The sequence below is a fragment of the Microcebus murinus genome, chromosome 17, assembly GCF_040939455.1.
Source record: "Microcebus murinus isolate Inina chromosome 17, M.murinus_Inina_mat1.0, whole genome shotgun sequence".
NCBI classification, from domain to species: Eukaryota; Metazoa; Chordata; class Mammalia; order Primates; family Cheirogaleidae; genus Microcebus; species Microcebus murinus.
Window position 1 is genome coordinate 25,140,949 of NC_134120.1, and position 14,184 is coordinate 25,155,132.

Here is a 14,184-nt window from a genome sequence, read left to right on the forward strand (position 1 = left end):
CTGGTAAAAAATCTCTACGTTCTTTTTTAAAGAAGTCTTTCTGTTTTATATTGCAGACAATTCTCATGGCATGAGTAATGCCCATCAGTTATCAGTAATTTAGCAGATTGTGCCAGTGTTGACATTTGTTCTTGGCTTAATTGTGCATGAGTGTGTGTTTTAAACAATGATGCAGCTGTCCCCGTTCCTGGCAATTAGAATATAAAAATGGTGTTCACTGAATCTGGCATAGTGATCAGTTATCCATGTGTTTACCCTTTTGTTTGCAAGGCCTTCTGAGTGTTTGCTGCAATTCTACAATCAGAATATAAATTCAGCTTAAAATGGAACCTAACTCCATATTGATAGCAACAACAGAGACGTCAGACCTCCATACTTCAAGATCTTAGGTCTCTGACTCCACTACAGATGCTTTGTGAGCTGTTTGTGTGTGTGTTAAAGACACCTCTTTGACTTGATATGAAGATAGTTGGATTTAAAATGCTATTAGGATTAGAAGAGCAGTGTCAGTAGAGATGAACTAGATTATTGTTGATCATTTGCAGAGTATCAAGCAACCAAAATAATATCCTATATAGAGTGTTGCTGCGAAGTTCTAGCTGTGCCTTGTGTCAGCATCAATCTCATTCACTGCTAATTCATGTAGGTGACCTGACTGCTGAGGAGAGTAAGTAACTGCTCAGTGAAGAGTAAATATCTTAGGAGTTGTTATTATCCCTCAACTATTTTGGGTCTTGGGTTGGTGGACTTTTTGCTATAAGGTTAGCCAGTTAATGTTAGTGTCAGCTAGGGTGGGGACCAGTTCCTCATTAGGTCATGACAAGTCTGAATTGGTCCCCACTTTCAGCATTGGACAGATCATCCAGATAGAAAATCAACAAAGAAACACTGGACTTCATCTGCACTATAAATCAAATGGACCTAATAGATATCTACAGAATGTTTCATCTAACATCTGCAAAATACACATTCTTCTCCTCAGCTTATGGATCACTCTATGAGCAATTACATGCCAATAAATTGGAAAACCTAGAAGAAATGGATAAATTCATAGGCACATACAACCTACCAAGATTGAACCAGGAAGAAATCTAAAACCAGAATAAACCAGTAACAAGAAATGAGATAGAAACAATAATAAAAAGTCTCTTATCAAAGAAAAGCCCTGGACCTAATGGCTTCACTACTGAGTTCTACCAAACATTAAGAGAAGAACTAATATCAATCCTCCTTAAACTATTCCAAAAAATAGAGGAGTACTCCCAAACTCATTTTGTAAGGCCTATATCACCCTTATACCAAAACCACAGAGACACAACAAAGAAAGAAAACTATAGGACAATATCTCTGATGAACATAGATGCAAAAATTCTCAACAAAATACTAGCAAATCAAATTCAACAACACATTAAAAAGATTATTCATCATGATCAAATCATAGATGCAATAATGATTCAATATATACAAATCAATGGGCCAGATGCAGTGGCTCACACCTGTAATTCCAGAACTCTGGGAGGATCACTTGATGTCAGGAGTGCAAAACCAGCGACAGCAACAGGGAGACCCCCATCTCTACCAAAAATAGAAAGAAATTAGCAACTAAAAATAGAAAAAAGTAGCTGGACGTGGTGGTGCACATATGTAGTCCTAGCTACTTGGAAGGCTGAGGCAGGAGGATCACTTGGGCCCAGGAGTTGGAGGTTGCTGTGAGCTAGGCTGACACATGGCACTCTAGCCTGGGCAAGAGAGCAAGACTCTGTCTCAAAAAAACAAAAACAAACAACAACCCCCCCCCCATCAATGAATGAGAAACATCATATCAACAGAATGAAGGACAAAGCCATATGATTATTTCAATTGGTGCTGGAAAAGCATTCAGTAAAATTCAATAGCCCTTCATGATAAAAAAAAAAAAAAAAAAAAACCTCTAAAAAAACTGGGCATAGAAGGAACACACCTCAACACTATAAAAGCCATAGATGACAGATCCACAGCTAGTATTATAGTATTATACTGAATGGGGAAAAACTGAAAGACTTTCCCCTAAGATCTGAAACAAGACAAGGATCTGAAACAAGACTTTCACCACTCTTATTTAACATAGTACTGGAAGTTCTAACCAAAGCAATTAGACAAGAGAAAGAAACAAAGGGCATCCAGACTGGAAAGGAAGAGGTCAAATTATCTTGTGGACAATATGATCTTATATCTAGAGAAACCTAAAGACTCCACAAAAAACTATTAGAACTGATAAACAAATTTAGTAAAGTTGCAGGACATAAAATCAACATACAAATATCAGTAGCATTTCTATATGCCAACAGCAAATAATTGAAAAAGAAACTAAGAAAGTAATCCCATTTACAATAGCTACAAGTAAAATAAAATACCTGGGAATAAACTTAACCAAAGAAGTGAGAGATCTATATAATGAAAACTATAAAACATGGATGAAAGAAATTGAACAGGACACACACACAAAAATGGAAAGATATTCCATGCTTATGGCTTGGAAGCATTAACATTGTTAAAATGTCTATACTACTCAAAGCAATCCACAGACTCAGTGTAATCCCCATCAAAATACCAATGACATTCTTCACAGAAATAGAAAAAGTAGTCCTAAAATTTATATGGAATCACAAAAGATCCAGAATAGCCAAAACCATCCTGAGCAAAAGCAACAAAACTGGAGGAATCACATTACCTGACTTCAAATTATACTATAGAGCTGTGGTAACCAAAACGGCACGGTACAGGCCTGAAATCAGGAACAGAATAGAGAATCCATAAATAAATCCACACATCTATAGTGAACTTATCTTTGACAAGGGTGCCCAGAACATACATTGGGGAAAGGACAGTCTCATCAATAAATGGTGCTAGGAAGACTGAATATCCATATGCAGAAAAATAAAACTAGACGCTTATCTCTTGCCATATACAAAAATTAAGTCAAAGTGCATTAAGGACTTAACTCTAAGACCTGAAATTATGAAACTACTAGAAGAAAACATTGAGGAAATGCTCCAGAATGTTGGTCTGGGCAATGATTTCTTGAGTACTACCCCCAAATCACAGGCAATCAAAGCAAAATTGCACAAATGGGATCACATCAAGCTAAAAATCTTCTGCACAGCAAAGGGAACAATCAACAAAGTGAAGAGATAATCCACAGAATGGGAGAAAATATTTTCAAACTACCCATCTGAAAAGGGATTAATAACCAGAATATATAAGTAGCTAAAACATCTCAATAGGGAAAAAAAATCAAATAATCTGATTTTTAAATGAGCAAAAGATTTGAATAGACATTTCTCAAAAGAAGACATACAAATGTCCAACAGGTATATGAAAATGCTCAACATCATTAGTCATCAGAGAAATGCAAATCAAAACTACAATGAGATATCATCACACACTAGTTAAAATGGTTTTTATCCAAAGACAGGCACTAATGAATGCTGGCGAGGATGAGGAGAAAGGGGAACCCTCTTACACTGTTGGTGGGAATGTAAATTAGTGCAACCACTATGGAGAACAGTATGGAGGTTCCTCAAAAAACTAAAAACAGCACTACCATATGACTCAGCAATCCCACTGCTAGATATATATCCAAAAGAAAGTACATCAGTATATTGAAAAGATATCTGCACTCCCATGTTTATTGCAGCACTATTCACAATAGCCAAGATTTGGAATCAACTTAAGTGTCCATCAACGGATAAAAGGATAAAGAAACTGTGGTACATATATACAATGGAATATTATTCAGCCATAAAAAAACCCCGAATCTTGTCATTTGCAGCAACATGGATGGAACTGGAGAACATTATATTAAGTGAAATAAACCAAGCACAGAGAGACTAATCTCATGTCCTTATATGTGGGAGCTAAATATTAAAGTAATTGATCTCATGGAGACAGAGTAGAATGATGGTTAGCAGAGGCTGGGAAGGGAAGCAGGGAGAGGGGTGGATAAAGTGGGGCTATTTAATGTGTGCAAAAATATATTTAGTTAGATAGAAGTAATAATATTTGATAGCATAACAAAGTGACTATAGTCAATAATAAGTCATGGTATACTTTAAAATAGGTAAAAGAGTAGAATTGGAATGTTCCTAACACAAAAAAATGATAACTGCTTCAGGTGATGGACACCCCAATTACCCTAATTTGATTATTACACATTGTATGCCTGTAACAAAACATCACACGTACCCTATAAATATATACACCTATTATGTACCCATAATAATTAAAAATAAAAAATTAAAAAAAATCATTTACCCCTATGGAAAACTATTCAGCAGTAGTGGCTAGAGCTGAACACATGTATGCTCTCTGACCCAGCAATTTCACTTCTGAATACAGATACCTAGCAGAGATGCATGCACGTGTTCACCAAAAACTTGCGCAGGAAGGATCATGGCAGCAACCACCCAGATCTCTATCAGCTGTGGAATGGATAGGTAAGTTGTGTTATAGTCACATGGTGGCACACTGTACAGCAATACAATTGAACAAACTATAACAACACACAAAGTGTTAGTGTTCTATTGCTGTAAGCATATTACCACAAATGTAGGTGCTTAAAGCAACACACAGTTCTGAGCTCACAGTTGTGTAGGTCTTAAATCTGGGTGTGGGTTCTCTGCTGAAGATCCTAGCAGCTGAAATCAAGGTGTGAGAAGCCAGAGCTCAGAATCTTCCTTGAAGTTCATTCAGGTTGTTGGTAGAATGCAAAGTCTTTTTGCGATTGGAGGACCGAGGTCCCCCATTTCTTTGCTAGCTGCCAGCCAGGAGCCACTCGCAGCTCCTAGAGGCCTCTGTATTCTTTGCCTTGTGGCCCCTTTCTATCTTCAAAGCCAACAACAAAGAATTCCCCTCCTATCTATCCCTGTCATGATTCACATCTTTCACTAGGAAGAGCCCCGTCCCTTGTAAGGGCTCAGTGGCTAATGCCCACTGAGGATAACTGCCTTATTTTAAAGCCAGCTGATTTAGGGCTAATTACATCTGCAAAATCCCTTTCCAGCAGCACCTAGATTTACGTTTAGTTGAATACCTGGGAGAATGTGTGTACAAGACGGGGTAAGGAATCATGGGGGTCGTCTTGTAATCCTGCTCACCACACACAACAACATGGATGAATCTCACAACACGTTGAACAAGAGAAGGCAGACACAACGAATATATAAATCCATTTATATAAAACACGTGAACAGGAAGTGCTTACTCTTGAGTGCATAGTAACTGGAAAGGAGCATGAAGGTGTTCCTGGGGGGACTGACAGCGTTTTTGTTTCTTGATCTGTGTGCTGCTTGCATGAGTGTGTTCAGCTTGCGAAAACTCAGTGAGCCAAACATTTATGATTCCTTTTCTGTAAATGTGTTATACTGCAATGAAAAGTTCTTAGGATAATTTGGATTTATTACTTGGAAAATAGATTTGTTTTTCCAAGGCAGCATGCTTCCAAAGGCAACTATCAGAGTGAGTCCCTGGTGGGGTGGAGAATCCGTAGGAATAGAAAGGACGTGAGAGTGCCTTGCTTGGAGTGAAGATGATAGTACCTCACAAACTCTACACTTGAGCACCAACTAGGTGAAAAATTAGCACTGTCAACTTGGAACCTGTGTGCAGGACCTGCTACATAATTTATGTGCCCAAGGGCAAAGTGGAATGCAGGCCCCCTTGTTCAAAAACTTGAAGACAGCAAGAGTGGAGCTTTAAGCTCAACATGATGGGGGGGGGGCGCAAATGACCAGGTCCCCACTCCCATGAAGCCAGACTGCCTGTGTGCAAGGGAGAAGGAGCCACATCTCAGAATCCTAAGACTTCTTGCTAGGGGAGCTACCTTGGGCAACTAGTGCTTTGGTCCTTTCAACAGTAAAATGGGTTAGCCAGAGGCTAGGAGGTGAAAATTCATTAATGTATGTGAATGAAGCACTTTTTGATATGTAAAACCAAAGAAGCCAAGATTATTGTAATGGTGAGCCCTCTAAATTTTGGAGTTTTTAATTGGTTAAAAAGCCTACCTGTGATCTTGCAGATAAATACACAAACTCTTCTTTGTAGATAGTACAGTTCACTTCTGCCTTCTTAATGAACACAAATCCCAGATTATTGGTGGAACCCTAATCAGGGGATTTTACTGTGCATGCCTTGATCTTTCCAGTTCAAAGAGGAAGCTACTAAATACCAACGTCGAGGATATTGGGGTCTCGGCACATCCCCATCAAAGTTCCTTTTCTTGCTGAGATGAGATTTGAATTTCAGTCAAGTTCCAAGCCGAATCCCTGACCTGACTCTATAACCTCCGAAGTGTCTGCAGGGTCCTGGGAAGGGGCGCTCTGGAATCATCCAGCCGGGACTCAGTGGCGAACGCCGCGGGCGCGGGGAGACTCTGCGGTGCCAGGATGACAGGGCTGTCGCCTGGCGTGCAGGCTGGGGGTGTGGAAGGGGTATGGGATTTCAGGGCAAGTGTTTCTGAAGAGACAGGACATTCACATTGCATTTCTGTGATTATTTTCCCTGGCATGCACTCTGAAGCACAAATCTCTCCGGATTTAGTGACTTAGAAAGCTTTTGGGGACCGTGGTACTCGAAGGCTGCCGGCTGCCTAACCTAAGATTTACGAGTGGTTCCAAGGATGAGACAAAGTCCCAGTGTCTCGGTGACAACAGGGTCTTTGACAAAGGGCCACGAACTGCCGCCGGGGAGGGGAAAGGCCTGTGGCGGGGCGGGCAGCCCCTGAATTTCATCCCTGCAGGAGTTGGGCGCCGGGGCCCAGGCAGCCCCGCAGGCCATCAGCATGCGGCGCCGCGCGCGCCGTCCTTGAAGGGCTGCCCAGCTGACCTTGCTCCGCTTTCTCCGGAGAAATCTCTAGGAGAGCGCGAGGACGCGGCCACCGCGGTGACTCAGTGCCCTGCGCGCCGCATGCAAATGCTCCCCTCTAGCAAGCCCAGCTCCGCAGCTGCGGCTTCCCCTTCCTGCCCTCTCTTTAATTCCACCATCCAAACCCGGCGTTTTCCTCTGCACCCCTCCCCCTCTCCACGGCCCGCCTGTCATTAGCCAGACTGTTCGGGTGTTTTGTCGCCCTCCACCCCCAGCCGCAGAACTGAAGGCCAAGCTTTGCGATCCCCCCCTTCGGGCCCGGGCATCAGACGTGGCCCGCCCCCGGCAAGGCACCGCGCGCCGGGCGACCGCGATCCGGAGCCGACCGGAGGGGGCGGTGCGCGACGCGCTGGAGCGCACCGGCGGACGGAGCCCGGGCCCCGCTCCTCATTGGCCGCCACCTCGGCGGGTGGGGCGGCCTCCGGCTCGTGGCACCTGGCGTAGCCCCTCCGCGGGGAAATCGGCGGCTGCCGGGCATGGGCGCCCGGAGGTAAAGGCATCTTGGAGCGAAGGCCCGGGGCCGCGGCAGAGCTCCGTGCGGCCAGCCCGATCCTGCCCACCGCCCCAGCGCCTGCGACGCTCGGATGCCCCCGGCTCCTGCAGCTCCGGCCGCGCCAGCCGGAAACTTTGCCCCGCAAAGTCCCCCGCCTGCTTGATCGCGCCGTGCGGCGCCTAGTCGGCCGCGTGCCCTCCAGGGCCCCGGAACTCCGCGCGTGATTGCCCGGCCGCCCGGTACCCTGCGCCCGCGGCGCCCCGCCGCCAGGATGCGCTACGCGGACCCCTCGGCCAGTCGCGATTTGTTGGGGAACCGAACTTTGCTCTTCATCTTCATCTGCGCCTTCGCCTTGGTGACCTTGCTGCAACAGATCCTCTATGGCAGGAACTACATCAAGAGGTAAGAAAGTCCGAGAGAGGGTGGGGTGCGCGGTGGGCGACCTCCCAGGTGGCGGTCGCAGCGTCGGCAGCGGCGTCTCCAGGACGAGTGACAGCGGGGTCTGCACTTAGCCCCAGGCACTGCCGCGCTAGGCTCGGGTCGTGCGCTTCGAAGCGCACCTCTGCTCCCAGCCAGAGGAGAGCGCCTGCCCAGCGCCGGCTGGAGGGCCCCGACAACTTTGTTCTGCTGTGAAAAATGGGGGCCAGGTTAGAATTCCAAGCAGCTGGGCTGACAATTAATCCATTTGAATGCCTAGGGCGGCCGCCTGGATCTCTGTGTCCCAACCTATGGCTATTTGGTTGGCCTCCGGGGGCGTGGAGAGCTCAAAATCAGATTTTTTTTTTTAACTCCCGAGTGCCGAACTTTCGTAGGGACCCTTCGGAGAAAAAGCATTCCCCACCCCCACCCCCAGGAGCGTCAGGCTAGGTGCAGGTGGTAGTGGGCTGTGACGACGCGATAGGGATAGTGAATTCTTACAGTCCCCTAGCCCTGGATCTGTGAAACTCACAACTTGATTCCTTCTGAATCATATATTTTTTTTCTCATCCTTAGCGCAAAAGGTCAGAGCTGCAGCAGAAGTTAACCCCTGCCCTACCCCCAGCCAGGGCAAACTCCTTGAAGAGAAAGAGCAGTAGGAGGTGTCACTCAGAAACTCAATTTGGGCACAGCCTCAGTCTCTCTGTTTGCGAAGAAACACCCAAATGCCCACCGCTTCCTTCTGCAGGCTCTGCTGTCTTAGGGGAAACGCTTCAGGTTAGGGTGCCTGGTTTGAGAGACTGGGGAGGGGGGAAGATCTGCTCCCCGCTACTCCCACAGCAGAGCCTCTCTTGGAAAGGGCCCCCCGCTCCTTTCTGCTGGAGCCTTTTCCCTTTGCTGCCGTGTCTCCCTGCGCTCACGGCACCGCGCCCCCACCCCGGACGGATAGGAAAAGAAATGCTTCTCTAGCTGTGTGAGCATGCCATCCTCTCTCAACTTCCAAATACTGACACAGTTGTTCTCTTCTCATCCTTTGGTTTCTACATCAGTCATGTGTGCTCCCAATCCGGGCTGCCCACGAGGGTGGGAGGGTGAGTTGCTGCTTGGTGTCTGGCTGCAGGAGGAAAGCCAAGCAGTTAGGCTATTCCCCCTCCCTTGGAACTCCCCCAGAGCTGAGGAGGAGGAGGCACCTTGTCCCAAACATTTGTTTCCAGCCCGTCACTGCTCCTGACCTTCCCAGAGACAGTTCTTCCTTGGTTGGCGGGAGCTCATAAGCTCTGTATGGCACTGGTGTCCCCTGCATCCTCTTTTGTTTACTGTAACACTTAAGATGAACCTGTGCAAGGACAGCTAGGTCCCCCAAATGGCCTGCTACAGCCCTGCAGAACCATTGCCAGCGGCTGTCTTGGCACTTGTTCTTCAGCAAGGTGGCTCTGGGTTCCTGTCCCCTGCTGTCACCTCCCCAGAGTTGCTGGGGCTGCTGGGATTCCTTCTCCCTTGTCAACAGGGGGAGAGTATCAGTGCCCATGGCAAGTGCCAACTGAACTACTACCTGCTTGCCACCTGGCAAGCCCTCCCTGGTCTTGGGAGGATGGGCAAGCTGCCCAGAGCTCAGCACGCCTGCAAGGTGCTTCTCATCTTCCTGCACACAGAGACCCTGAGCCCCTCAATCGGGCGGATGCTGCCTTGCAGGCCTCACTCCAGGAACTAGGGTTAATCCAATCAAGTAAGCAAAATGTGTGTGCCTGATCCTGAAAGGATGCCTTGGGGTCTGTAAAGAAGAAGAGGGGGCCATCCTGGTGCTCAGGGGCTTGAAGTCTATTTGGGGAAACAAAATGGTCATGAATGAGCTAGGACATCAGTGTTAAACTGTCTGAGAAGAGGGGCACTGATGGGTAGAAAGAGTTAGAAAAGACTGCTCAGAAGAAGTTGAACTTGGGAGGGCCTTGAAGGAAGGGTAGGATTTGAAGAGGGAAGGTCATGTATATCTAGAACAAGGGCAGGAACACAGGGGCAGAGACACAGGTGGCACTGTCTCCTCTCACCTGTCCTACCGCTGACCCTGCCTACGCTGTAGTGTTTGGCTTCATTGTTGGTCAGTTCACCAGGGTGGTGGCCCTGATCCCTAACGAGGTTGTGGCTGCCACATCAATTGCACCCCTAGCGCCTGCTTACCTGTCTTGTTTCCTATGCCTATCGTAATGACTCGATGTGATTCTGTCTCCTGTCCAGAAATACGTGACCAGTGTTCCTCAAGCAGAGGTCCTGGGAGGGCCTGCATCAGCATCACCTGGAGGGCATTGACACCAGACTCTCTGAGGGTGGCATCTAGCACCCTGCCTTTGACACAAGCTCCCCAGGTGATCTGTGACAAGCTCCTCCTGCTGCTTGGGAACAGTGATTCTCAGTCACCCTTCACCCCCTAGGCAATCTTCAGAGCCATTTTTGGTTGTCCCGCTGGGGAGAGGAGAGCGCTACTCACATCCAGTGAAAAGAGGCCTGAGATGCTATAAAGATCCTGCAGTGCATAGTTTGCCCCCACAACAAAGAATTGTCCAGTCCCAAGTGTCAGTAGTGCTAAGGTTGAGAAACTCTGCTGTAGACCAGAAGCTCCATAAGGCAGGAATTCACTCTGTTTTGCCCCAGATGCACCCTGAGCACCAGATAAGGTGCTGGCACATAGTAGGTTCTCAGTAAGTAGTGGCTATTGAATAAATGATTGATGGGGGTACTGGTGTGTATGCAGGGGTTGTAACTGGAAGAGACACCGTGAAGAACTGGATTCAATTGGTGGAAGGGAGGGAAGAAGTGGGGAAGGGAAGAAGGGGGGAAGGGGGCAGATTTAAGGGTGGGTCACCAGCCTTGGTGAAGTGCTTTGAAGATTGAGAGGGACAATTTGAATTTGGTTCATTGGGCCATAGGGAGCCACATTTGGTCCTTGAGCAGGGTAAAGACATGATAGGCCACTAGGAAGGAAGGTTGTCTGGGCCTTGCACACTGAAGGGTTAAAGAGGAGAAGAGCCTGGGAGGTATTGTCACAGCCCAGTCAACTTGGCGCAGGGAGCAGATCTACTTTAGTGCCAGGGGATGCCGAAGGCTGCCATTCCCTGCTTCTGTGCTGAGCTGGCACCATGCCATCTCCCAGAGAGCTCAGGGACCCCAAAATGGCAGGCTCTGGCTCTTCCAGTGAGAATTTAGGGTTCGAGTTTAGGATGCACTGAATGGAAGTGGGGGATATGAATCATCCTGCACTTATTTATTTGGAGCCTTAGCGTCTCTCTGTGCTGTGCAGTGGGCGCTTTGGGAGCAGTCAGAACTCTGGGGACCCTGCTGGCAAACACCTTTGCTGGGCAGGAGCGGGGGAGGCAGGGCAGTGTGATGGCTGAGGGGCTCAGATCTCTGTTGGAGAAGGTGCACACCATGGGTGAGGAAGGACAGACAGGAAACAAAGCTGAGCAGCTTGCCCATGATCTCCTTGGCTTCCCTATGTCTGTTTTTGATTGAACAGATACATGACAAAGATTTACTAAATGCTGAGCACCGCCCTAGGTGCAGAGGACACAGTGGTGTGTAAGACAGGCACAGTTCAGGGCCCCCTGGGGAAAACAGAAAGTCACCCAGCTTGTACCCAAGCCATGCCTGGAGGAATGGGCGAGGGTCTCTTGGATGGGAAGGAGGGATCTGTGGCCAATCGGTGTGCTTCCAGGCACTTGGAGGCATTTGAGGGTCTTCAAGAAAGGGGACTGACCCATAGGCACGGGCAGAGGTGGAAGGAGGGAGGATGAAACCCAGTTTGAGCAAGGATTGAAAGGTGCTGGGAGGAGTTAAGTGATTCTGCATTTCTCAGATGTCAGGACTGTGTAGCTGGGGCAGGAGGTGACAGGCAGGGCCAAATTCTGGAGAACAAAGTAGCCACGTGTGAGAAGGAGCATGTTGAAGGGAGAGAGGGCAACAAGTTAGGGTCTGAATCTGCTCAGATCCTGGAAGGCGATCTCATGGAGCTATCCAGAGAAGAGCCACGTGAGCAATGTAGACTTTGGAGTCACCAACCATGGGGATCAGTGTTTTACAAACTTTTATGGTTGTAATGCACAGTTAAAAATACATTATACCTGGGGATTTCGAACACACTCACATACACGCCCAACTGAAACATTTTGTGAAATGATGCTTGGCTTTATTACGAGAAACGTGCTCTAGTGTTTTCTATTCCATTTCATTAAAAAAAATCTATTCTACTTCATTTAAAAAAATACATGGGCCATTAGCCTTTAAAAGAAAGGAAATTCTGAAACATATTATAACATGGATGAACCTTGAGGACCTTGTGCGAAATGAGATCAGCCAGGCACAAAAGGACAAAGACTCTATGATACTACTTCTATAAGAGACCCAGAATAGTCAAGTTTATAAAGATAGGAAGTAGAATGGTGGTTACCAGGGGCTGGGTGTGGGGATGGGCAGTTATCACTTAATGGGTACAGAGTTTCAGTTTGGGAAAATGACAAAGTTCTGGAGATGGATGGTGGTGATGGTAGCACAACAATGTGAATGTACCTAATGCCACTGAACTGTACATTTAAAACTGGTTAAAATGGTAAATTTTATGTGATGCGTATTTTGCCACAATAAAAAAAGGTTTTAAAAATCCTAGGAGCAATCCACTCAATTTGATTTTGCAACCCATTGGGTTGAAACCGTTAGTTAATAAAACACTGGTCCGGCTGGTGGGGTTGGATGAACTCCCCGGGGAGAGAGCAGAGTGGAAAATGACAATGGGTCAGGGCACAAAGGAGAGCCTTGAGGGAGTCTGCACCTAAGGGGTTGAGAGTGGGGAGCTGGCTCTGGAAACTGAGGCTGGAGAGAGGTGGGGGAGTTGAGGAGATGGAAGTGTGAAATGAAACCAGGGGAGGGAGGGGTGGGCTGTGTCATACCCTGCAGATAGCTCGCTTGGGGTGGGGCTGATGTGTCCACTGGGTGGCAATAGAGGCAAGGACAGTCTGGGGGAGAACAGTGGGGACAGGACCCTCTTTTCAGTGGTGAAGGAGTGAGTGGCGAAAGGGGAATGTGGAAACAGGAAGCACAGATCACCCTTTCTAGGTGTCTGTGCTGAAAGAAGAATTAAAGGAAGGGTTTTCTAGAATGAGGGGCATGGAAATTGTCCCCTCTTCCTTTAGGTCCCCTAATGCCCCAAATCTCCTTTGTTAGTGCTAAAAATCTGTAATTTTAGGGTTAAAATTTTAGGGTTAAATTCTCCTTATTCATGGTGTATTATTTCTTTTATATGATGTGAGATTTTGTTGACTTTTTTTTAGGATGCTGTATTTCCTGTTTTTGAATAATATTGGCATATAATTTTTTTTTGTCATACTATCTTTATCTGGTTTTAAAACCAGTCTTGCAAAATGACTTGGGAATGTTCCCTCTTTATTTATTCTCTGGGATGGTTTGTGCAAGTTTTTGAAATCATCTATTCTTTAAAAGTTTGGTAGAACTGACCTGTATATCTATACCTAATGTTTTCCTTATGTGAAGACTTTAAGTTACTAATCCATTTCTTTAGTGATTGTGAGACAATTTATGTTTTCTATTTCTTCAATTTCAATAAATTGTATTTTTCCAGAAATTAAAAAATTCAAGTTTATTGGTCTGAAGTCTGTAACATTCTCTATTTACTCTCTGTTACATTTACAGTTTTGCCCCTTTTTAATTCCTCGCATTGTTTACTTGTTTCTTTTTCTATTTTTAAAACTGTCTATGTTAAATGATCAGATTTTGGCTTTGTTGTTTTTCTCTTAGATGTTTGCTTTCTATTTCATTAATTTTTATGCTTTGGTCTAATGCTGTCATTTTTCTAATTTCCTAAGTTGGATGCTTATCTCTTTAATTTTCAGTCTTTCTTATTCTCTAATGTAAACTTTTAAGGTTACAAAATTTTCTGCAAATATTTCTTTAATTATATCCCTTCAGTTTGGGGAAGGATAATAATGATGACAACTCAGAATTGTACTGTACTTACTGTGTGCCAGACGTTAGTCCAAGTGCTTTATATATTAACATACTGAATGCTTAAACAACAGTAATAGATACTATTACTATGCTCATTTTACTGAGGCACAGTGAGGTTAAGTAATTTGTTCAGGATCATACGGCTAGTAAATACCAAAGATATTTTCCTTATCTTTAATTCCAAGTATTTTCTAATTTCTATCATAATTTATTTTTTCACTCATATATTCAGAAATATTTTAAATTTTCCAGATACCTTCTTTTTTTTACTTAACTTTTAGATTTTTTAACTCAAAGATATTGTGGTGAGAGAACATGATATTTGTGATGTTGGTTCCTTTTTTCGACATTTTTATGTCTTTCAC

At 45.5% G+C, this 14,184-nt stretch overlaps 1 protein-coding gene across 2 annotated transcripts in view; it reads left to right on the forward strand.

The window, feature by feature from the left end:
* The first annotated feature begins 7,284 nt into the window (after nucleotides 1–7,284).
* ST8SIA5 (ST8 alpha-N-acetyl-neuraminide alpha-2,8-sialyltransferase 5) overlaps nucleotides 7,285–14,184 on the forward strand; it is a 64,318-nt gene continuing 57,418 nt past the window's right edge. For both annotated transcript variants that reach the window (XM_012745362.3, XM_012745363.3), the window contains exon 1: nucleotides 7,285–7,795. In XM_012745362.3, the coding sequence (XP_012600816.1) occupies nucleotides 7,665–7,795 (131 nt within the window). In that variant the 5' untranslated portion in view covers nucleotides 7,285–7,664. The remainder of the gene's footprint in view (nucleotides 7,796–14,184) is intronic.